Source organism: Montipora foliosa, chromosome 6, assembly GCF_036669935.1.
Source record: "Montipora foliosa isolate CH-2021 chromosome 6, ASM3666993v2, whole genome shotgun sequence".
In the NCBI taxonomy this organism is placed as follows: domain Eukaryota; kingdom Metazoa; phylum Cnidaria; class Anthozoa; order Scleractinia; family Acroporidae; genus Montipora; species Montipora foliosa.
Window position 1 is genome coordinate 4951151 of NC_090874.1, and position 25231 is coordinate 4976381.

At 40.8% G+C, this 25231-nt stretch overlaps 3 protein-coding genes across 4 annotated transcripts; 2 read left to right on the plus strand and 1 right to left on the minus strand.

Moving 5' to 3' along the window:
• Window positions 1-284: 284 nt before the first annotated feature.
• LOC138008565 (sideroflexin-5-like) lies at window positions 285-3992 on the plus strand. Of its 2 annotated transcripts, none has more exons than XM_068855886.1 (5): window positions 285-649; window positions 1025-1140; window positions 1410-1495; window positions 2337-2454; window positions 2852-3992. In XM_068855886.1, the coding sequence occupies exons 2-5, from the start codon at window positions 1054-1056 to the stop codon at window positions 2927-2929; spliced, it is 369 nt and encodes a 122-aa protein (XP_068711987.1). In that variant the 5' UTR covers window positions 285-649; window positions 1025-1053; the 3' UTR covers window positions 2930-3992. The 2 variants fall into 2 exon arrangements, with proteins under 2 accessions (XP_068711987.1, XP_068711988.1); XM_068855887.1 differs by lacking the exon at window positions 285-649 and adding an exon at window positions 670-951.
• A 1747-nt stretch (window positions 3993-5739) lies between these two features.
• LOC138006425 (proton-coupled folate transporter-like) lies at window positions 5740-24459 on the minus strand. The gene is made up of 7 exons (XM_068852742.1): window positions 24300-24459; window positions 20310-20591; window positions 19279-19594; window positions 13743-14288; window positions 10351-10434; window positions 9334-9493; window positions 5740-8027 (listed from the first exon to the last, which is right to left on the minus strand). The coding sequence occupies exons 2-7, from the start codon at window positions 20541-20543 to the stop codon at window positions 7847-7849; spliced, it is 1521 nt and encodes a 506-aa protein (XP_068708843.1). The 5' UTR covers window positions 20544-20591; window positions 24300-24459; the 3' UTR covers window positions 5740-7846.
• Window positions 11247-13729, plus strand: LOC138006422 (uncharacterized). The gene has a single exon (XM_068852737.1). It carries the CDS (start codon window positions 11346-11348, stop codon window positions 13134-13136), a length of 1791 nt encoding a protein of 596 aa, XP_068708838.1. The 5' UTR covers window positions 11247-11345; the 3' UTR covers window positions 13137-13729.
• Window positions 24460-25231: the final 772 nt, after the last annotated feature.

Sequence of the window (25231 nt, forward strand, 5' to 3'; positions counted from 1 at the left end):
TAATTGTAGACGATATTGTTTTAGTACCGTATATCATTATAGTGCCATGGTAGATGTCTTAGGTAAATAGCCCCCTGAGAAGATATTTGGTTCCTAGTAAAATACTAAACCCAGAAAGACTGAAGAAAATAAAGGGGAATCAAGAAATATTGGCTTCGAGGCTGACATGTTGATCTTACAACTTCTTTTTCACCACAAGTTTAAGCGTGTACTCTTAGGTTTCGAAGAACAAAATCTTCACTGAAGTTAATCTCCTGTCCGGCGGCCGGCGGAGTTAGTATCTAGATGGGAGAGCTCAAAATATACGACTTGCTATCAGAAACATAGGACCGAAAATTCTATTTTAACCCTCAAAAATGCGAACTAAGCAAGGAACAGATTTTGTTAGCCTGCTTTATGCAAAACAAATATTGATGCAAAAGTAAATAAATATTGACACACTTTTTAGGAAGAGCAGTAGTAACAATGAAATGAAGTATCATCAGCCTTCGTTGTGAATTTCCTGTGGGAAATATCAAGGCATTTGTTTTCTTACGTCATGCTTTTGTTTGTACATAGCTTGGCCTCACGACTCTCGTAAAACGCGCTAGGATTTCGAATCCATCTTTGAAAGCCTTGCTACAACGATTGGTTGCTTATCCTGCTACAGGTGAGAAAAACCACGAATTGGATTTGCAGGGGCTGTTGTCACATTAGCAGGGCCGCGGAGAGGGTGGAGTTGGGGGTGCTATAGCCCCCTCCTCCCATCACAGTTCCGTGATTCATACCTACCAAAACATAACTCTCCCACTTTCAATCAAAACGTACTCCGCGACCCCGGATAAGGAACGGATAACAAAACGCTACAAAACGGCATGTTTTAGGAGCAGATTTCTTTACCGTCCCGTACGTGCAAAACAACAACGTGAAATCAGATAACGAAGCCTTAGGCTTTGTTGAGGACTTAAGGGGGTAAGCAAAATAACGAGCACCAAACAACAGCGACGACAACATCGCTAATAGCTAATCTTTTTCTCTTTTTTAGCTACTGCTAACATTTGTAATGTTGTCCTCATGAGAAATCATGAGCTCTTCACAGGAATTGAGGTCAAGGACAAGGAGGGACATGTTGTTGGAACATCGAAAATAGCTGCTCGGAAGGTAAGCTGATACCTTGCTCCTTTCTGCATCTCGTTTTTCTTGTATTTTCAGTTAGTACCCAATCTCGTTGCATTCCCCAATTAAGATTTGGTGATTCGCCCCAAGGAAAACAGTGAGTCAGTTTTGTTTCCCCTCGATTACGACCATTTTCTTTCACCTACTTCGTACGTGAAACTTGTAAGACGTAAATTTTTAAGCGCTTCCAGTACAAAGCTTCATTTCCCTTTACGTTTATCGCTAACTGTCCTCCTTTCCATTTTCATTTTCAGGCCGTGTCTGAAACAACCCTAACACGGGTGTTGCTCCCGTTGCCAGTTTTGGTTATTCCGCCATTTGCTATGCAAGTTTTAGAAAGGTGAGACTTTCATGAACATTTGGCGTTTGAATTGCAATTGAGTAGTACGGGATCAGTTGAAAGCAAACTGGCTGAAAATTGCACTGACGAAAGACCACTCAGAAGCAAATATCTCAATACCTACTCCACGCATTCGCTTCAAACTCTGATCAGCCTTAATAGTTTGCAACGGCTATAGCAGGGGAGCTTAGTCTATCTGGCTGGCACTGATTTTTCACGCGTGGACACTAGCACGGACATAACGTTTTCATATGCCTGGGAAATATGAAATAATCTCATGGTAACGGGTGCAGCTTCGCGTAGCTTCAACGGTGCTCCATACTAGTTAAATTCGTGTCCAGTTAGGTGGCCTGGAAAGCCGGGGTGTTTTTGTTTTGGTAAGAACTATTGGCCGACATCTTGGATATAGCAAGACTAACAGAGGCCTGAGGCCAGTCAAGAAAATTGCACTCAGTGAGAGGAGAACAGTATGAAAGGTTTAAGTGCTGTGTGCTTTCAAAATGGCGACCCATTACGAACTTTAGACCTTTAACAAGCGTCCGCCTGCCAAAAAACGCAACCTCTGCAGGCTACCAGTTAAGACACATTTTAAACACGGAAAGAGTTTAATAGGCCATTTCCGAGTTGCTGTTTGTCTCGGTTTCGAAGTGAGTCTTGGTGCTCAACTATTGTAAAGGAAATGAGTTTGATTTGCATAAGAATACGCAACTCATATCCATTTGAATGGTTGTGTACCAGGACTCGGAAATGGGCTATTCAGATGTCCTTCTTGTAGCAGTTGCCTTCTTGTTCCAGATTGTTGAGTGGCTGGCTAATGTTTTTTTTTTTTGTTTAATTATAGGACTAAGTTCTTAATGTCTCGTCCAAAACTTTACTTTCCTGCTCAAGTGCTGGTCTGTGTGGCTGCTTTTGGCTTTGGTCTTCCCCTTGCTATAGCTCTCTTTCCACAGACAACCCAGGTTAGCGTTAGCCCTTTCCATGGGCAGCATTTTATAAAACTTGAATATTTCGATATTTATTCATTACTTTCCTATCCCTATCAAAATCATCCATTGACACATCAAAAAGCTCATTAACAATTTTATTTCCTGGGAAATCCGCTTACAGTTAAAGCGGTTTTGCTTATCGTGTGGAAACTGGTTTGCTGCGATCAATGATTACTCAAAAAAATTCCCGCCATTTCCTCGGTTCCTCGCCCGACATCGTTTTCCCTTGTTTGCCCGCCTGCTGCAAATTTTCATCACGAATTCTGATTGGTTTATTCGATTAGCTGTGTCGTTTGTGATTGCCTAGAGTTTCCGTACAACAACAAATCATCTTTTTTTTTTTTTTTGCTTTTTTGTGTCTGTATTCCAGGTTTCACCGTCAGTTCTAGAGCCAGAAATTCAGATGAATACCAAAGAAACCACGCTATACTACAACAAAGGACTTTAAATGTTAGTGCACACAAACCATTTACCACTTGAAATGCAAACCTTGAGCATGAAGTATAAGAAAGAAAACTGCTTTTAATCAACAAAATTTCCAGATAATGGCACCAGCGTATACTCCGGCGTGGAGCTAATCGCGATGAGACAAGACCATCACCGCAAAAAAAAAGCACACCTCAACTACGTTTCGGGAAACAGGAAAGTAAGCACCGGTAAACACACCCAACCGTGTAAATGGAGGAGTAAAAGCCAGTAACCACGCAGGCAAGTTTGAATCAAAAAGAAAGGTAGAATACGGCAAAAGGAGCGAACTCGAGAGGTGTCCAGGAATTTACGAAAAAAAGAAAGCACATGTGATTTTGATAGTTCGAGTGTTCAAATTGTCATGAACCTCAAATTTCAATTATAAGTCAATTCCTTTTTATCAGTATATCGAAAAGCAATTGGCCGTTGTGGGCGGGCTTTTAAAAGTTTCTTCGGTGCATCTGTTATACAACATGGTGCCTCGTTCCAGAGCTAATCTTACACCATGTCGAGAAAGAGGTTTTAACTTTAAAGGGGCTAGGTCACGCTATTTTAGGTAATTTTGTTTAATTTTGTTAATTATGAGCTCTAAACGTCAAATTGGTAGAGCAAGAGTCTTTCATTTGCAAAATCACGGCAACATAACAACTGAGAATGATTTTCAAGCTTTGTAAATGACATTTTGATATAGACTGATATAAATTTGAAAAAAGGTGGGCTGACGTTTTTCAAATTTACCCAAATTCAATCCATTTCAATCCTCTCCAGTTTTGTCCATCCATGTCCCTTCTTGGCTTCCCTGTGTTTTGTTAGAGTTCTTCTATAGTTTTGAACAGTTATTTTGATATTTTAGTTAATTCTATGACCATTCGATCAGTGCTGAATATGCCTAAAAGAGCGTGACCTAGCCCCTTTAACGAGTCATCCAAGGACTTCACCTTTATTCTTGGCACCTATTGAAATTGAATTGAATTGAATGTAAACAATCACTGCACACAATTGTATTTTAGGATCGGAATAAATAAATGAGGCGCCTTATGTTTTTCAATATGTTTTCAAGTCTACAAATTCCTTTGTCACTAAATACAAAAATATCCAGTCCGAAGACTGGATGTGGGTATTGCATGCTTGTATTGAAAAGAAATGATTGCAGAATGGGTTTTCCTTCAAGTCTACGACTTGAAGAGAGTTGTTCGGTAAAAGCGAAGGGATTTCGATTTAGTATACACGCTCCAGTGTTTGCGGGCTTATAACAGCAACATGCAAGTCTGTCAAAATCATGTGAAGACAGTTGGGGTCACAAATATGGTTAGGTAATCTTCATTTTTATGAGCGAAAAGCCTTCAATGTGGGAATATCTTAACAAGACACAAATTTCTATACCCTTCTTTGCGCAAAATAAATCTTGATGCAACGATTTCCGTTCCTTTGTGAAACGTAATGTTTTAAATGCAGAAAGCTTAGGTAAATCTATCAGAACATTCCATTTATTAAGAGAAAGGAATTTCGTGTGCTTTAAAAGACAGTTTTTTGTTGTCGGATCGACCTTTTTGGCCATATTTGTGTACAACATTGGAGCTGTGGATAATCAAGAAATGAAAAACGTGGTTATTGATTTCCTTGAAATCCATGCTCTAGATTTCCAGCTGCTTGAAATGGAAAAATTTTGCATAGGCAAAATCTGAACTGAAGAGAAAAGGAAAGGTTCAGAAGGTAAAACCTTTGGGAGATCAAAAGGAAAGGTTGTTTAGCCAAGAACACTTACCTCCCAAGAATTAAAAAAAAGAGAGAGAAAATCTTCCACAAAAAAGAAACAACCGTAATGACGATGATTAAGAAGACCTCATATTGAAAAAAGATCAAGCAAGCTTCCAAGAGTAAGGGATAAAAAACGAGAAGGAGAGGTTGACTGAGCAGCTGAACAATGCTTAAGATATAGTGGAGAAAGTAAGGACTGAAAATATCAAGTTAAAATTAAAGTGCGAACAAGAGAATCTCTTGGTGCGAAGCATTGAACAATTTCTTCGGAAGACTGAGGAGCTGGAGACTGCTACTGAAAAACACTAGAACCAGAGCAATTAACGTGCTGTAATCTCATTAAGAAGACCTATACCGATTACCTCTTGAACAATTCACAGTTCGTTGGAGTTGTAGGCAGTTTGACTACTTAATATTAAAATGCCATGAGCGCTCGATGGATAGGAAATGGTAAACAGCCAACGAGGCGCGTAGCACCAAGTTGGCTGTAAGCAGTCTCATATATCCAACAAGCGCGAATGGAATTAAATTCTGGACGCTTGGACACTTGGAAATTAAAGTGGTTTTCCAGTTTGGCAACACTTAACGTACCGAGTCAGTTTCCATTTTTATTTTGAAGCCCGCTAAGTCACGGGTCCCACCCTAATTCACTCGGCTGTCAATCAACAATGTATCAATCATTTAAGCGAGGGCTTTTTCTCCTATGGCAATATCTCGCGCATCAAGTGCACCGTGCGGCAGTTCATAGATGCCTCCCAAGACAAACATCACCTCCAAGTAAAGTCGCTGGTTAAAACTGAAGCCTGTAAGTACTAAATCAACCTAATTTATTGGTTAAATATGAATCATCATTTTGATTGCAGTTATTTCTGAGTTTTAGATAAAAAAAAGCCTAAAAATTTGAAGCTAAAAACCACACTCCAAAAATTAGGCTGCGTTCGATTGACCATATTCCGAAATAGGAATAAATGGAATAGAAGTTAAAAATCCTTCGTTTTTACGAAGATTCAGATGAAAATTACCAAACACCGGCTAAAATGCTATTTTAAACATATCTTTGTTATCCTTGTTGCTTCAAAACGCCAGACATACCGTTTTAAATCATCACTACACGTATTTCTATTCCGGAATAGGGTCAATCGAACGCACCCTTAATTTCCACGGCACCGTTTGTTTTGATACCTTAATCGAAATAATGCGCATTTTGTAAGGTTTTTCATCATCGTTTGTCAGTGTGATTCATTTACCATAAACTCAAGATATCATGCGACGAATACGATCCTGTGCTTACGACCAAGGACAACAAAGCAAAATCATCAATGTGCGAGCTGTGATCACTGGACTGGACGGCGTAGGAAAATCAGGTAAGACCATTTTTACGAGGCCGCCTCGACCTCTTTACACATCTCAGAAGTATTTCCAAGAGGTGTTTGGTGCTACAAATCTGTTGGCATACAAAAAGAATGGTGAAATCATGAAAAATCCACGGACAATTTGCATATGGCTGCACCGGCGGCAGGTTCTGTACTGTACGTTTCTCTATTGGGAGACCGTAACATAACTTGGATATCGAACCGTGGGTATCAAGAGTCCACTCGGTTTGATAGTATACAGAAACGTAACAGACGTAAAACTGATATGGACTCAACTTTACCTTGGCTTTGCAGGACACAGAGAAGAAGTTGGAAGCATTTACTTCCTTTGGCGATGTTTTCTTCATTCTCTATTCTATCATTATTCATTCATGGAAGCAAGACGCTTGGGACGACCATTTAGAATGCTAGAAACAATCACTGCACTCATATTTTGGTGGGAGCCATAAAGGATTTAGGACACCACAGAAACATTAGTGACAATGAAGGACTCCAACCTGCAAAAGAGTTGGGCTCAATACAACCTCGTTCCCAGGGTCTCTCTTCTCTGCCTCCATTGTCGTTGAGAAAAAGACCTTGGTTCAGGCTGGTCACGTGTCTCCCAGAATCGTGGAGGCTCACCAAATGTGTGTTACGGGAGGGGTGGCAATGTAGGCCACGTCGGCCTCGTCGGCTAAGATTGCGTTACGTATCCAAAGAACAAACGTTTGTCGGAAGTGTGGACGTCTACTCTTTTTAATTTAAGACAAAAATGATACAGGAGCGGTGGGTGGATTATTTTTGTTCAGGAAGGCTAGATTTCACTGCTTAGCTAACAGGTGTATGTACTGCATGTTCATCAGGCGGGATTAACAATTAAAATTGTATTTAGTCAAAAAAGACGTGAAATAATAAAACAAAGTGACTAGGCGAAAGAATGCAACCGTGTAAATGATATGAAATACAATGTCAGTGAAGCTGGGCATGGGCCACGAATGCAACACGTAAGCTGCTCGAGTCAGCTGCTGTCCGGATAACCGAAATTAATTTTGTAAGATCAATATCTCCAAACTAAGCTTGGTGCTGACCTTTTTAAAAAAAATTTTAAAGAAATACTTTTCAAACTCATAACGGTTACTTTTCAAAATGTACGTTGGAGCATAAGAAACGTCAAGTTTTTAAAAATGCGTTGCTTCACAATGTTTATCACCGCGATTTGTGTTTTATTTCTGTTTCTTCCAGCAGGGAAGTTCTTCCTGATACCAGGTATTAAGAAACTGGGAATTTAGTAAGGTTTTCGACGTTTTAAAAAATACCAGGTCACCGAATTAGTTTTTAAGATATCTTCCAAGTTTTAGAGGGCCGTTTTGCAGTGTTGTACCGTTACCATGGCAACAATTTGGGTCTCGCGGAAACATGCCTTGCAATAGTATTATACAAATATCAAAACATTCCCCTACCGAAAGAATCGACAGTGTTTTAACCCTTTTCCATTGGAAGCCCACTGTTACATGTGAAAAACCCTTTCGAGCCTCCTTAAAGAAACAATTTGTCAATATACATATTCAAGACGTTTTTACATACCGAGTTATTTTTAGATTGATTTTCCCGCGAAACCAGGCCTTTCCAGCTAACCACAAGTCTTGCGTAAGAAATTAATACCTATGGGATTGAGAATAGTCACTAGTAAACGCCAAATCTTCTTTAAGAACTTGTCTAAAAATAGCTTAATCTGTGAAAACCAGTATCGGAGTTATGGTTAATGGGCTCCGGATATACTGTATTATTTACAAGAACAGATGCGCTGGACTCTCTTCCCTTTCTAAGCTACATTTTGAACTGTTGTTAACCACAAGGGTATTTTTACTCTCTCCGGGCTCTGTCTTTTGTTCGATGCCATTTTCTTGATCACTGTTGGATAGCATTTTCTCTGTTCCGTGTTGGGTTGGAGAGGGAATATTCATGCCGCTGAAAACCAAAGAGACGTCGTTATTGTCACACAAAGTTAACACTGAACCAGCTTTCTTTTTTTTACGAAGGGCGCAGCTCTATGCAAAATAGCGCTGAAAGCATCCACCCCGGTGGAAACTCAGCTGCGCTATACGGTGTACATAAACGAGCTTGAGACACATCACTACCCCAGCCAGCTGTAATTAAAACGAAGTTAATTAACTTTCATGAGAAAGAAAAACCGGAGCGCCGGCGAGGCAACTTTCCGTTTCATAAACGGTCGTTGTCATTTGGACGACTCTTGGAACAATTTTTACTGTTAAGTTTGTAATTTTAAAGTATTTGAATGAAACTAACCCTAACAATTTATTGAAAGCTAACCGAATAAAAAGACTTGGTTACTAAGAATGGCATCGACCGTGAAAAATGGCAATGAACGTTTACGAAACGGAACCTTTGGTGTTCGAAGTAGGGCGACTCTCAGAGAAACTCAGCTCGTTTGAATTGTGAAAGATACTTCACTCCAGGTATTTTCGTGGCTAGCTTTACATACTAAGTGATACGTATGTTTCGTCCCAGCCAAGGGATTCATCAGAGACCTTTCTGTTCAGCCAACTCGCCAAACATTGCGTTCGAAGTCCCCAGTTTAGCATTCAAATGATGGTGGCAATATGAAATGTTATACAAGGCTAGTCTCGAAAATATGCAGCGAAGTATCTTTCACAATTTCAAATGGTTTTTGGCATGTCAACTGTGAATCCTTATGAGATATAAGGCCAGATTGCCACCATCACTAGCCATCTGAATGCAAGGGACTTCCGAAACGCAATGTTTTACGAGTTGGCTGTACAGAAAGGCCTTTGATGAATCCCTTGGCCGCAGAGACGAAACATGAGTATGTCAGGCTAGTCAATGGCTAATGGTTAATCTTTATATGCAAACTAACTAAACCCTTCATTCGACTGCTTATACTTTGCTCTCTGAAACTTTTAGCCGAAAGAAACCCACACCTCCTCCAATCAGTCAAACTGTGGTCGGATTAAATCAGGGGGGTGTCCTTTCTACGGTGTGTGCTTCTTTGTCGATTCAGTGGCCTTCACTGACTCAGAGATAACGTGACACAGCTCTTCGCGACCTCCAATTTCATTGCATTAAGGTGCAGCTCTCTTGTGCTAGGGACTAGGATCTAGTGACTCCCTTGTATATTTTTTGTGCCTATTGCTTTCTGAACCAATCAGGAGAGCCGTTGTAATAGCTGCATTTTGACCTGTTGCTTTAGTTATTAGCTAAGATGCGCTTCGCAAAGAGTCTCCACAGCCCTTACCAAATAATTCCAAGGGGAATGAGCTTGATAGTGGCGCACACAAGGAAAACAAAGCCATTGAATCCACGGCTAAGGGTGACTTCATAAACGTAATTAAAGATTGAGACACCGGCAAACTGACAAACCATAGTTACTAGTCCATAAGCACAAAACAAGGAGCCTACAAAGCCGGTAAAAAGAGAACACTTTAGTTAACTAATCCCATTGAGCCAGTCGTAAAGCAAGTCAATCACGAGCAGTTGGCGCAGTGTGGAAAAACACGTTTACGTAAGTCACATCAACTTTTTTATTTTGCTTTCCATTTGAGGGTTGTCCAATACGCCGACATAATGAGATTTTAAGATACATCACAATGGACATCACAAAGTGTCCCCTAACCCTAATCCTTAAAAAATAGTAACAGTTGTGTAAAGAGCGGGACACTTTGTGACACTTTGTGATGTCTATTGTGACGTACCAGGAATCTCATTATGTCGGAGTATTGGACATTTGTGTTCCATTTTATCGCCATTATCATTATCATCATCATCACCATCATCATCAATCGTCAACGTGATTATTATCGTTAGCGTTATCGTTATCGCTTTTACACTGACTAGCTAAGAGTATTAGGAGGCCCCGACAGTGACGTCTAGCTACCCACCGGGCAGGAATTTGTGCTCACAGGGACCAGCAGAGAATTTGACGTCTTTTGTTTTTCATCTGCTATGTCTCGAAAAGGTTCGTTCCAAAACCCTTGGCGGAGTGACAATAAAATCTCAAGGGACGTTATTTATGATCCTTGGAGCATGACCCCCAATCTCACACTCGCCAAGTCTGCTTAACTGACATCATTGATGTGCAATCAGCCAATGAATGAAGACAAGCTCATTTGCAAAGCAAGTGACTTGAGAGTAAGACCACATAGCAGTACTGGTAGTGGTAGTGGTAGTGATAGTGATAGTGATAGTGATAGTGGTCGTAGTAGTAGTGGCAGTGGCAACGCACTCTGCGGGAATTGGAGGAGTTAAAGCATACCTTGCTCATCCTGTCCTACTGTCCTGGACAAAATCCCAATAACTATTGGACCAAGACAGTGCTTAAAAACTGCCAGCCCAGGTGCTGCAAGTCAAAAAGAAATACAAATCACATCCAGTGGTTCCTCACAGCTGCCATTGGGCGATTAGATATAAATCATATTCATTATTAGCGACCAATAAATTACTCTTCTCAGTTTTGCCCTTTTAAATAATCATCCCATATACAAAATAATATCCCGCTTGCATGGAAATGAGGCTTGTTGGTCAAATAGGCATAAAAAAGAGAATATTATCTTGGCCGTCATTAATGAACAAGGTACAGGAGGAAGAATAATTGGAGGACGGTTGGGAGTGGTCAGGAGAGAAAGGGCCCCACCTTTTTCGCTCGCCCACCTTTTGTGAAGCTACTGACTTCACAGATATTGATGAAATTCATGCGGGCAATTGAAGAATGCTGCTGGGCTTTTTGTCAGATATTCTTAACGTTATTTTCATGACTGGCTTCACATATCGGCATTGGATACCTGCCAGAAAAATCGTGTCGGGTTTCTTACATTTCCACTCATTCCTTAAGGTGGTATGAGAGAACTTTCCAAAAAAATTTTATGCGCTTTTTAAGTCCACAATTTAACTTAGATTAACCCTACTATTTTATTTTTTAAGAGAAATTTATTTTTTATTGATAATTCACTTATTTGTGAGGTCAGGTTTTTGGTTGCCAGGGGCAACAGCTTTGTTTACACTTTGTTTCTATGGGAAAAACAACGCGTAAAACTTGTTTTCGTTCAAAAAACGAGCATTGCGTGACAAGGGACTCTTCCTTGCAACGTACATAACCACTATTACCATGCCGAGGGCTGTATGAGCCCGCACGACACAATCATAGACTTCATAGTCAGTTTTTCGAAAGTACATGCAATTCATGCTCTTGTTCTTCGGCAATTACAGATATTTCTCGTTTTTTCGGATTTTTATTGTCGTTTATAATCAGTCATGGCTAAACATCGAACAAAAAGACGTCCTAAAAGAAGGTTTTTGGGAAATCAGTTTTCGAAACCAGCGACAGCGATTGCCATTAAGAGCGATGCCAGTGAAGACAATCAACCAAAAGAAGAAGCATGTGGTTTGGGTTCCCCGGACTCGAGCGAGGCAATCAAAAAGTCTGTGTCTTCAAAGAAGCTATTAACAAAGGGCGATCTCATCGAAGAAAAACCTTTTATACAAGAGCCGACAATAACTGGCTTTCGGTTTGTTGACATGGAGATATTGTCCTCTGCATTTTCTGCCATGAGGTGTGCCGATTGCGGGGACTTTGGCTTAGTTCTTTCAGAAAAATACTGCCAAAGGAAGGGATGTGCTTCAAGTCTTCGTGTCCTTTGTGAAAGTTGTGGCTGGAAGCATGAGTTTTGCACCTCCAAAAAGCAAACCTTAAGCTATGAGGTAAACAGACGTCTGGTGTACTCCATGAGGTTCATAGGAAAGGGTCTCAGTGGAGCAAAAAAGTTCTGCACATTAATGAATATGCCACCACCTCCAACAGCAAGGGCTTATCAGAAGAATGCAAGAACAGTTGCTAAACATGTCAAAGCAATTGCCAAGGACAGCATGTCTAATGCAGCAAAACAAATCAGGGATGCCCAGCATGCTGGTGAAAATGATGTCGTCAACTGTGGTGTTTCTTGTGATGGTACCTGGCAAAAAAGGGGGTACTCTTCCCAGAATGGTTGTGTTATTGTTATGTCGATTGATTCTGGTAGAGTCCTAGATGCAGAACCTCTCTCAAAAGTTTGTAAACAATGTCAGAGGCATTCCCATTTGGATAAAGACAGTGAGGAGTACCGTCATTGGAGGGCAGACCACAACAATTGCAAATCTAATTACAAGGGGTCTGCACCTGCCATGGAAGCAGAGGGTGCTGATCGTATTTTTAGACGGTCTGTCATTACCCACAAGCTTCGATATGCAGAACTTTACTCAGATGGTGACAGCAAAAGTTTCAATAAAGTCAAAGATGTCTATTCAGCGGACAGTGTCCAGGTTGTCAAGCAAGAATGCATAGGACATGTACAGAAACGTGTTGGAACAGCGCTGCGGAAACTCAAGAAAGAAAATCCTGGTCTAGGTGGGAAAGGCAAACTCACTGATGCAATTATTGACAAACTTCAGAATTATTATGGCATTGCCATTCGCTCTAACATTGGGGACTTGAGTGGAATGAAAAAGGCAGTACATGCAAGTTTTTTCCACTGTGCCTCAAGTGAAAAACGTGACCTTCACAACCACTGTCCGGCTGGACCCTCAAGCTGGTGTGGGTTTCAGCGGGACGGGAACACCTTCAAGCATGGCCCTGGACTACCTGATGCTGTTATTGCCAAGGTGAAACCTGTCTATCAAAGGTTGAGTGAGGATACCCTTCTAAATAAATGCCTTCATGGGAAAACTCAAAATCAAAATGAAGCAGTGAATGGAATGGTGTGGGAGCGGATACCTAAGGAAGTGTTTGTTGGAATGGACCTGTTGGAATTTGGGCTGTTTGATGCCATCAACCATTTTAACATTGGAGCTAGAGCTGTTTTGCTTTTACTTGAAGCTTTAAAAATAGTACCTGGAAAATACACTGAGGAAGGATGTAGGGGCCTTGACTTAGATCGCATTCGTGGTGCTGAGTATAAGGAAAGCGATGAATGGAAAAAAAGGAGAAAGGTCCTTAGGGGACTAAGAAAGAAAAAGGAAGACAGGAACCAGCAAGCAGAGGGAGTTACTTATGCTACTGGTGCATTTTAATACACTTCTCCTCCTCTGGAGTTGAACAGAAAGACTCAGATCACTTTTGTATTTTTAAAGTGCTTTTTTCTCACAAAGTGCATTTTGACAAAAATGCAAGAAGCTCAACACACCTTGTTCAAAAAGTATTTAACATAATTTCCTGAAATTGTCTGCACAAAATGTTGAATTATGCTGCTGTGCAATAAACCTAAAATTAAATCAAAAGGCAAGTTTGATAATCCTAGGCAGGCACTTTTTGCTGAAAATTATCCCTATATTTATTTGTGTAAAAGTTTGTTTTGATTTGGCATGGTCAAAATCACCTTAGTTGGCTTCTGTTAGGTTCATTACACAGATCTATCTATTGGGAATGTACCCTGAAAATTTTAAATCCATACTGTTTTTCATGACAGAGTTATTGCTGTTGGCGTGATAGCTATGATATTCAGGCTTTTAGAGCGTGGTCACGTTGCTATGGTAACAAGGAATGTCAGTGACACTGCCAAACAATTTCTTTCAAGGAGTGTTATCACATAAGGCACATATAAAAATGTTGGAAGTAGTGTAAGAAAAAGTCCATTTTTAAGGTATCATACCACCTTAAGTAAAAGATCTCCTACTCACCTAGGAAAACCAACCAAGTGCGAGTTGCAAAGGACAGGACTGTCATTTCTATGATCTGACTTACAAGTCCTATCCCACCAGTAATTTTTTCACTGAAGAAAGTTCTGAACAACTTCACACCAACAGCTCCTCCAATTCCGGGAGTTAACAATCCGTAAGCCAGGAAGTAGCCCACAAGAGATGGACTAAAACAAAGAGGGCTCTTTATTATGTAAAGGATTAAAACTCCACCCACGCCTTCCTCAGTCAAGGTTGCAATTACTCCAGTCAGTAACAGCAGCAGCAAAATTCTCCTTGATCCACCGGGGCGAGGAACTTTGAAGACATTTACCATCCTTTTTAAGTGCTGCAGATAGAAAAACCTGTTTTTCTCGTTTGAAACTTGTGCGTAGTTTTCGGGAACCAGGAAAATGACCCAGAGAGTACTTGCTGAAAAACAGGCGAAGATAACCCATGCAGGTGCGATGAATCCGAACCTCTCAATCCATAAACCACTTGTCAGCTGACTAAGGAATCCGGCCGAGAGGACCGTCAACTGCATAATCGCTGCAAAGAAAAGTGAGACAAATATTTGTTAGGATATCTCCTAAAAGAAACAATATTCTTTGGAACAAGGTTATAATTTATGTACCTTGCGAGCAGTTGGTTTCTCCTACGCTTCCCGACAGAGAAACCACTGCGAGCAACCGTTTGATTTTCCATCGAGCATGTGCGAAGTACGTCACACCCCACGTCATGTATTTGACGTCAATTCATCTTATTTCGCGGGAAATCACTTCACAGCAGGCTTGTCCAAACGCAGCAGTTACGTAACTGAACGCACGCGCAAGCGCCAAAACAAGTTTACTAACTCGTTTTACCGGTTTAAATTTAATTTATTCGTCCTTGGCGCTTGACGGCGGCACACTCAAAGAGACTAACGGTTGCTCGCAGTGGTTTCTCTCGGGGGAGGCGTAGGAGAAACCAACTGCTCGCAGGGTATAATTTATGAGGACTGTCTAAGGGCGCGTTCGATTGACCCTATTCCGGAATAAGAATACGTGGAGTGATAATTAAAATGGTTTGTTTGGCGCGTTTCGAAGCAGCACGGATAATAAAAAATATGTTTAAAATAGCATTTTAGCAGATGTTTGACAATTTTAATGTGAATCTCCGTAAAAACGAAGGATTTCTAACTTATATTCCATGTATTCCTATTCCGGAATACGGTCAATCAAACGCACCCTAGGGATCACTGTTTCGAAGAGATGAAATTCGTTAAAGTTTTGATAAGAACTTATCCAACCTTGTTTCCAGGTAGGCATATATAGATTATACTTGCAACTTCGTAGCAACTTTTGAAGTTTGAGCAGCGTTTCACCTTTGCGGAGGATATCCAGTACAACTTTGTTTGGAGCTTTTATGTGAATGAAGTGGCGTATGTTGATAAGCAACTTGTTAAACTTTTGGAGCAACTTTTGAGCAACGTTTGACTCGCAATTTTTAACATTATCTATATGTGCCTATTTCCAGGGCCTCGGTTGGGTTCCCACACTTCTTTTGGAGAAAAAGCCCTGGTAACGAGATTGGGAAAGACAACAGTTGAGCCTGTAGTCGGGTCAATTAGTTTGTGCCTTATGCCGTATGCTCAGAATAATCACATGTACAAAGAACTCTTTTAGTCGTTAGAACTCGTTGTGTTGTTCATTTCGGTCGTTGGTTTCGTTATATACTTGTGATTTCACATGATCCGTAATGGTTATGGCTCCAAACTAAAAATATTGAGATTCCTGGTTTTTTTCCTAACACGACAACTGGATGACGTTCAACTTGTTCTGGTAATCCTTGGTTTCATCCCTCAGCTGCACTTGTAAACAGCCAACTCAGATCTTTCTCCTGGCAGCTAGGATTTTTATGTCGGTTTACCCAGAAAAACCCTTGAAGAGGAGTGGTCAATTGAGCCTGTCTATAGTAAACATGCAGTTGCCCAACTGAACTTATCTCGAGCTATTAAAAAAAATCAAGACACCCATAGTCAAATCACTACCTTCGTATATCAAAGACAGCGACCATGCATATGAACTTTTCCATACTCAACTGTTTTTCATTTGGTGACAACTTCTACAAACAAATCAACGGTGTTGCAATGGGAACCATAATGGGCCCTAGCTACGCCAAACTTTACGTAGGCTATATCGAAAATGGATTTTTCTCCAACTACAACGGACCAAAACCTGATCTTTACAAACGTTTCATCGATGACTGCGTCGGCGCGGCAGAGAGGAAGTCAACCAATTCATTACTGCAGCCAATTCTTTCTACTCGGCTCTAAAATACACCTACGAAATTTCCAGAAATTCACTAGCTTTCCTCGACATTAAACTTTTAGTCAACAACAACGGTTTATCTACTAGTGTACACTACAAACCAACAGATTCCCATGACTATTTGCTTCATTCGTCCTCTCATGCACAACACGTAAAAAATGCCATCCCATTCTCTCAATTTGTAACTCGAGTAGATTTAAATCGTTATCTGGAACTAAAATTGAGAATGTTTCATAAGCAACAAAACGTTGCGACCATATCTCACAAAGGAAAATGCTTAGTCGTGCTGAACGCTAAGGACTATGATGAAAAATGCAAATCACTACTAAGCGACAAGAAAACATATAAACCACTTGGCTACAATCCAACTAGTGGCTTCAGGAAGACTGTCAGCAATTTTACAAGCAAGCTTTTTAGTGATGGAGTTATCAAAGCGGATTTGAACAGGAAATTGGACCCTCCTTCAGAGCCGATTGTGCCCAAATTTTTTTGCTTGCCGAAGATTCATAAATCCGAACCCATTCCAGTTAGACCTATAGTAAGCAGCATTTGATCAATAACCTACAATCTTGCTAAACATACAGCATACGTCCTTCGCCAGGTAGTTGGTCAATCGCCTCACCATCTACAGAATACGCAAGATTTCATCAATAAAATTAAGGGACTGAAACTTACCCCATCGGAAACAATAACAACTTTCGATGTAACAGCGTTATTTACCAGCATACCACCGGCTGACGGGATTGCAGCGGTACGGAGCACGTTGGAAAAAATGATTCGTGGGAGTCGCGCACACCTATGACAGTTGACCAAATCGTTGAACTAATCGATATTTGCCTTAAAACCACGTATTTCTCCTTCATGGGTAATTTTTTCAAACAACAACATGGATGCGCTATGGGCTCTCCGGTGTCCCCGATTGTAGCAAACTTATGCATGGAGACCTTTGAGATTAATGCTTTGGATAGCTATAGTGGCACTCGTCCAAAGCTGTGGTTACGTTATGTGGGCAATACTTTTGCGGTACTTGAGAGGGAAGAAAGTGATCAATTTTTGCAGCACCTCAACAGTCTTGATCCTAACATCAAGGTTACACAAGAGAATCTCACGAGTAATTCCTTACCGTTCCTTGATTGCCTCGTCACTATCAATGAAGATGGCTCACTGTCTACATCTGTATACCGTAAACCAACTCATACGGACCAATATTTGCAGTTGGATTCACGTCACCCTTTGGTTCATAAACTCGAGGTCATCAGGACCCTGGAGCACAGAGCTAACGTAGTCATCAGTGAAACAGCTGAGCGGGAAAAGGAAAAAGCACATATTAAAAGCTCTCTACGCAAATGTGGTTACCAGATTGGGCCTTCCAGAAGGCGGGTGCAAGGAAAAGACAGACTAACAACACGGACCGAGGTGACAGGGGACAGGGACAGACAACAAGAGCGAACATCACGATCCCTTATGTAGCAGGTATTTCCAGAGAAAATCAAGAATGCTTTTAAGGCCCACGGCATCTCTACTTGTTACAAGCCTTGGAACACCCTGAGACAAAAGCAAGTTCGAGTGAAGGACAGTGTGCCCAAAGCGAAACGGGCTAATATAGTGTATGGAGTAAAGTGTGGGGACAAGGATTGTCAGGAACGCTACATGGGGGAGACTCAGCAGTCTCTTGGCGCAAGAATGAACCAGCATCGAAGACCAAGCTCTAATCCAGCACAGACCTCAGCGGTGTATACACATTTGAATTCCACTGGTCACGCATTTACTCTGACGGACGTGGTGGTCTTGGACAGAGAAGATCACTGGCACAGGAGAGGAGTTAAAGAGGCCATTTGGAAGAGAGTTGAAAAACCCTTCTCTCAATAGGAAGGGAGGGCTCAGACACTCATTGTCACATACGTGGGACAGGACAGTGAGGCTGATTGGTAGCCGCTTGTCACGTGGCACTTCTGTCACGTGACAAGTTGTCAGTCGCCTGAAGAAGACCGTGAGATATGGTCGCAACGTTGTGTTGCTTATGAAACATTCTCAATTTTAGTTCCAGATAACGATTTAAATCTACTCGAGTTACTTATTCTTCTACTGGATGAATCAAAACATTCACGCTTATAGTCTCTCAATTTCTTAGACTGAGGCACCTCTGTAGTGGCAACTTCGACTTTAACAGCAAGTGCGAGGAAATGTGCCAGTTTTTCAAAAAAACGTGGCTACCCTGACTCCTCTGTCACCACAGGCAAACATCGTGCCAAACGTCTCTCTCTGTTCGGCTGAGGCACTCATGGGAGGTCCCAACGGTGCCAGCAGTCGGCCTCAAGAGATTGTAGGCGGGAACCAGGCTTTTTGACGATGAAGAGGAGCTTAACCTTCAGCATCCACCCTTTTAGTCGACTCTTACGACACGCAGGGATACGTTGGAGGTATTCTTCCCCGGTGGGGCCGCACACCACACGGCCTAACGTCACAGAACGAAGAAACCAACAGAATTCCATTCACCCTCACTGACCATCTACAAAACCTTGCAGTCAAAAATTTCATTCTCAAAAACTTCAAAATTCTCCTCAATGATCCCGTAACTAAACATCTATTTCCACTACCACCACCTATTTAATTTAAACGCGACAAAAACATAAGTAACTTTCTAGTTAAGAGCACATTAAAAACGTCTGACAGCAAACCGGTATAAAACCGAACTTTTAATGTACACGCACACGAAGCAAAACTTGTCCTTTTATTTCTAACATGGTTACATATCAGGACCGAATCGATCCGTTATAAAAATCACTGACCACTTTACGTGCATCTCCGTAAATGTCATCTGTTGCATAATTATAACCTGCGCACTATGTAAGAAGATCTACATGGGCGAAACTGGGAGAAGATTGGCGGACCGCTTTCGCAAACACCTACGAGATGTAAAAAAGAAGACACAGATGCGTCAAAACCAGTTGCGGGCCATTTTAATCTTCCTAATCACCTCCACCACAACGTGACAAGTTGCGGCCTATCCTTAGACCACTTTAGCACAGAAATCAGCAAAAATCTCGAACAAAAATTCGTCTTTCAATTAGGTACACTCTCCTCACGGAATCGATGAACGCCTCTCATGCCATTAATTTAGTCACAAATTCATGTCACCATATTTCCACCAATGGCAAAAACTCCTCCACAGTAAACTGACTTTGTGCCTGAATTCTTTTCCAAAAATAGGATTTTAAGTCTCTCCTTACCCAATCTAAATGCAATCGCGGTCTTCTCTGTTGTATCAGCAATATACGACATGACAGCTATTGTAAGCACTGTTAAAAATCCCGACAAGCCGCTGATAGCCGAGCCCACGAACATCACATACAAAGGCAACTTGAGGTGCATGACGGTAAGTATTACTATGGTCCCCAGCATAGCTCCAATCGGAGGGAAGATTAGTGCGGGTTTTCTCCGTCCAGATTTGTCTGACCACCCTCCCCAAAACGGTGCCAAAAGAAGAGAGGGGATCGTCTCAAAGAAAATCAGTGCAAGATCCATTCTTGTGGCTTGGCTCTGTACCTAAGATTATATAAGATTAATTGAGCCTGCAAAGCTGTTGGGATTAGTGCGCGTATTATGTGCCGAACAGCGGCGATGCAATGGCCACCTTTATCTTAGAGATGCATAATTCGTCTGGGACGAACTTGGGCAAACGTTTATTTCTGGGTCTGTTAAGTTCGTCTGGTATAAAGACGGGCACAAGACGCATAATGCACGCATAATGCGTCTGGACGAACTATTCACTTTAGCACGTTTTCGAAGACGCACTTAACTAGATAGTTCGCCAGACGCATTATGCATCTTGCGCCCGTCTTTGTAATTGACGAATTTAACAGATTTAAATTGCATGCATTTATTCATTGCATACTTTCGTGGCTAGCCTGACATACGTATATGTTTTGTCCCTGCCAAGGGAATTTAACAGACGCAGCAAAGACTGTTTGCCAAGTTCGTCTCATACGGATTATGCGTCTTATATAGTTCGTCCCGTCTTTACACTAGACGAATAACATGAGAGACACATAATCCGTCAAGACGAATGTCACGAATGGCGAAATGTACGGTTACCAACCCTTGATCCCGCGCGCGTGAAACTGTGCACGTTAGTCCTCAGTTGCGTATATACTGTACTTTTATTAAGCACTTCTATCATCAGCATATTCAAGACTACTCTTAGTTGAAGGTATTTGTGTTCGTAGGTAAGTCAATTAAAATGTTCTGTATATTATCTCACCTCTTTTTCGAGTTGCTTTAAAGTATCGTTTTGGGCCATGATACTTTCTTGGCATCCAAGTCCATCGTCGACTGCTGTAACCTCTTTATAAGGAAAACCGTTTTGTTCGCTAAGAACACTGTACACGTATTGCCGATACAGAGGAAAGGCAGACATAAATCCGTACGCGTAGAAAAATAAAACGGGTTCCACTGTTAGCAGGCGTCTCCACACGGGAAGGTTGTGTCGCGGCATCGTTATGAATAACTGAGCGACTCAAAGGGTCCACGCGCTTGAAGAATCCTAAGGTAGGGCAAGAAATTAAAGGCGGAATAATGATTAATTTATGTCATATACTTGATCTGCGAAATGAATATGAAACGAACGTTAGAAAGTTCATCGCATGAAATGTCCTATAGGAGGTTTTCACGTGACGTCATCGCCTTCATATTGGTGGACGAAGACAAAAGATCTCTCATTAGCTTCTTTTGTTCGTCCATTTCCTATTGTTATTGGTGTCCCTAGAGGTTGGTTGAAAACGTTCTATATAAGCTACGTGGGTACTCGATACGTTATTTTCTTAAGGTCGTGTGTTCACTTCTCATCCTGGTCAGAGTTTTTCCATTCTTGCGGGGGCCCAGTTCCAAAACTATAAATGGTCACATGGATTACATGGGACTGAAAAAGATAGCACTGAAAAAAATTACACTCTTATAAATATTGCATCTAATTAGGTGCTATTTGGACCACAGACACAGAAAATCAGCTGCACCTGTCATGACGCAGTGGAAATACGCACAACGGACGGTAAGTGCTGGAGAACTAAATGCGGCGAGACATCTTTTAGCCAATCATCGCACATTACCAGGAGCCCATGACTCCTGCACATACCAATGATAACCCACATAATTTGCAAATGGATGCCTACCGCAGAAGTTTCGAAATTATTTAAGATACCGAGATAATAAGCGCAGTTGAACGGATACATCTTAGGAGAAGCCATCTTTAAAACAATAACTGACGGAATAGAACACAAACTACCGTGACAAACATGAGGCTAAACAAGCGCAGAAATGAAATAAATTTTTACGTAACATCAAGTTTTTTTTCTCGTATAAAAACTGATTAGCTCGATCGCTTAGTCCCAAAGTTATCTATAGAGCTAGTTTCTGGGATCGTAATGAATTTTACATTGGTAAAACAAAGCGTAGGCTACATGACCGGAAATCTGAACACTTCAAGGCGTTGTTAAGTAACAATGACACGTCAGCACGTAATCTAAACTGGCCACAACTTAAAATGAGACCACTTTGAAATTCTAGCAACTGGGAGGTACAACCGACATTGTACCATAAAAGAAACTCTTAAGTTTTACATGTGTGTTAGGTATTGCATTTACATTGTATATACTCTCTCTTTTGTTTTCATTGTTTCTTGTCTATCCTTTTAAAGTATTGTATTACCTCCTCTTGTTACTATCATCAATGTTATCTCATAAGCTACTCAAATTACTGTTATACATTTTTTGAAAATAGTTAACGGTTAATTTTGAAGATGTATTTTGAGCCATACGAAACGTTATTAAGGCACTAGAAATTGAGCAATTAAAGAATACCCGTCCACCTAGAAGCGTTACTATTTAATCTTGTCACTGCGGTCCCGTAGTCGATGAATTTGACTATTATAATTCCAAGTCCCGTAGTGAACGAATATGGATATTATCATTCCAAGGAGTAAAATGCACTGCCACCGTGGTCCGCAGTGTGGATTGAAGAACGAGGTATGACTGTGGGCCTTTTGAGGTTAAATGCAAGTGGATAGGTGTTCTGTAATCCAGCCTAAAAAATTATTTCAGTTATGCACTTGTTTAGCCTCATGTTTGTCACTGCAGTTTGCGTTCTCTTTCTAATCAAGCTTCATTGGCCAAAGACGAAAATAAGTGACGGACATGAAGAATAATCAAGAGCTGATTAATGTAAAACTAGACGCTCCGAGAGCGTACACAGGGTTGCCTGTGGTACGTGCAGCCTTCCAGGCAATTTTTTTCAAGTCGGGGGTCATTAAGACCATTTGAGGGGTCACCCAGAAGTCATACCAGCAGAGGCCCTTTGGCTCACACGTTCATACGACGAAACAGATCCTTTTCTGAGGTTAAAAACCTGGCTACCGGCCTATTAATTAATCATTTGTCAGAAAGAAGAAATTCCTGTCATCTTTAGAAAAAACAGACACGCATTGCTTACGTGTGGTAGTGAAGTAACACAGCGATTTATTCCATATTGTCAACTGAGCTGCGTGTTGTCTTCCAGGAGATTCAAGTTGTCTTTGCGTAATATGTAGCTCTAACAGTGCACTATATTGTTGTTTTGGTATTGTATATCGTTGTGGTGCCATGGTAGAAATCTTGGGTAAATAGCCCCCTGAGAAGACATGTGGTTACTAGCAAAGTACTGAACCCAGAAAGATTGAAGAAAATAAAAGGGAATCGAGAAACATTGGCTTCTAGGCTGACATGTTGACCATTTTCAAGTTCCCTCACAACTTCTCTTCACCACAAGTTTAAGCGTGCACTCTGAGCATCTGACAGCTTTGTAATACAAAAGTTCGCTGAAGTTAACCCAGTCCGGCGGGGTTAGTATCTGAATGGGTGACCTAAAAAATATACCCCTTCGTTTTACAGAAGCATTGGACCCAAAATTCTATTTTAACACTAACAAATGCGAACTAAGCAAGATGCAGATTTTGTTAGCTTGCTTTATGCAAAACAAATATTGATGCAAAGTAAATAAATATTGATACACAGTTTTTAGGAAGAGCAGAAGGAAGTTTCCAGGACGGTCGATCGAGAATAAAATATTTTGCCATCAGCAATAAAATTTACGACATGAAAACAACATTAATTTTGAACCGCTAATATAAAAATTTACGATCAGCGACAAACATTGTGTGGGAGTTTTGCTACGTTCAATTTTGTTATTTTACTTTTGGCTGCACAAATAAATCGCAAAATCGAAAGTGACATGTTTACTCGCGAAACAGGGAAGAAGCTGTGTCAAATGATGGCAAGATACCGAGTTTTTGTTTTTGTTAGTTTTCTTTTTTTTCAAGTGTTATAAAGTTTACTATAAATGTGCGAATTAAACACAAAGATCACAATCGCCCAACTCTTGAGGTTGACCATTGTTTCTGCAAAGTCAAAAATTTACTCTCCAAGACGAGGTTATTTATCACCAGGTAATTCCATCCTTTTGGGAATAGCAGCTACTTTATTTATTATTCATCAGCGTCACAATTTTTGCCGATTTTGGCGCTCATTTTCTTGAAACTCAAGCACGCTTCCAGCAGACCTGTTTATTTTCGTGACTTATGCGCTGCTTACAGTGAATTACAACAAAAATCGTCCCTTATCATATTTCAACACACGTATGCAAATTTGTTATGCTTGAAAATTACACAACATGACAAAATTTCACAAAACATTTTTGAAAGAATTTCCGGCTGACCGCGCGTGTGAACGACACGCATTATTTAGGATGCTCGGGTCAGCGGAGTGATCTAAGAACGTGACCTAAATCACAAAAAAACTGGAGACATTTTTTGCCGGAATTGTTGAGCAATATCTCGAAACCTAGCCTGGTGACCTGCCCTAATTTTTTTGCGTACAAGTAAGATTCTGTGATAAGCAATGCGAATTTCCATAACAAAAACAAACGGTCGAAAGCCCTGTCGGTTGAAGGTGGGCCTTTAAGTTTTATAATTAAAATGTAGAATTTTCACGTCAATTTTTTTAGTAATTTGAACTGGTCTCACGTTTCCATTGCAATTGTACACACTTATCGAAAGATTAATAATGACTGACTATACATTTCTTGAGTCGAAAAGCTCTCTTTGTTACGTCTTGCGTGACACCTGAAAAAGTTGTTTATCCTGATGTCAAAACAGTAAAAAATGCCAAGTTGTTTCGGTTTACGCAGCAAACAAGCTGCTTTAATTTAAGAACGTTCTGCTCACCTTCCTTTGTTCTTTCTTTAGTTTAGTGGTGCTTCTCGCTGGTGTAGCTTGAAAGCCTTGGATCGTGTTTTCAGAGGTGTTGTGATCAAGAGTGACTTGGTTGTGATAATGTAGCTACAGTACTTTTATAGACCCTATGCAAAAATGGCTGCCTTTAAATTATTCTTTTGTTCATATTCAAAATAGCCGAACTAACCTCGTTTTTGAGACAAGAATTCTAAAGAATTTGTTATCCTGAACGAGGTTAGTTGGGCTATTTTGAATATGAACAAAAGAATAATTTAAAGGCAGCCATTTTTGCATAGGGTCTATGTCTGGCTCTGTTGCAAATTACGTCACGTAATCCCTTAGGCTCTTGGCAATGACGTACTCGGAACCACTCGACAGTCACCTTAATTTACAGTCAAGTCAGGTCAGGCTTTGCTCTCAGCATAGCCTGGGAGCCAGAAGTTGTATTTTTCTTTCGCGAGGAGGGAGCGGTTAAAACGGAGAGGCGAAAAATACGAAACTCTGGTCACGGTGGTTAAGAATCTCACTTCCACGCAAATTCGGAAAAAGATTATCTTGCCAAACCGGTTTTCTACAGTGATGTCAATGTTGTACCCAATTCAAGGGAATAGAACGTTTGATTTTGACAGTCCCCAACGTGCAGCAACCAATCAAAAGCGACATGAAAACACAAACTAATTACTGTTGGTGGCTGCGGTTTAGTTTTCTCACGCGTGACTAGTTTCTTACTCGAAACACGATATTGTTAGTGTTCACGGTTTTCGGATTTTCTTTCAACTCTAGGATATGCGAATCAATCAAGGCATTCAAGGGACAAATAACGACTACGATAGCATCTTTTGGATAATGAATCCACGATCATGCAAATACGAACAAACTTTCAGCACAAGTTGAAATATCAAAGATTTGCGGCATCCAGTTGG

Coding starts and splice junctions, on each gene's coding strand:
- LOC138006425 (XM_068852742.1), bottom strand. CDS start 20,543: ATGCCGCGACACAACCTTCCCGTGTGGAGACGCCTGCTAACAGTGGAA. Junction 14,289..19,278: donor CGCGATTGCATTTAGATTGG/GTAAGGAGAGAC, acceptor TTTTCTTTGCAG/CGATTATGCAGTTGACGGTC. Junction 9,494..10,350: donor AGTAGGACAGGATGAGCAAG/GTATGCTTTAAC, acceptor CCGGCTTTGTAG/GCTCCTTGTTTTGTGCTTAT.
- LOC138006422 (XM_068852737.1), top strand. CDS start 11,346: ATGGCTAAACATCGAACAAAAAGACGTCCTAAAAGAAGGTTTTTGGGA.
- LOC138008565 (XM_068855886.1), top strand. CDS start 1,054: ATGAGAAATCATGAGCTCTTCACAGGAATTGAGGTCAAGGACAAGGAG. Junction 1,141..1,409: donor CGAAAATAGCTGCTCGGAAG/GTAAGCTGATAC, acceptor TTTCATTTTCAG/GCCGTGTCTGAAACAACCCT. Junction 1,496..2,336: donor GCTATGCAAGTTTTAGAAAG/GTGAGACTTTCA, acceptor GTTTAATTATAG/GACTAAGTTCTTAATGTCTC.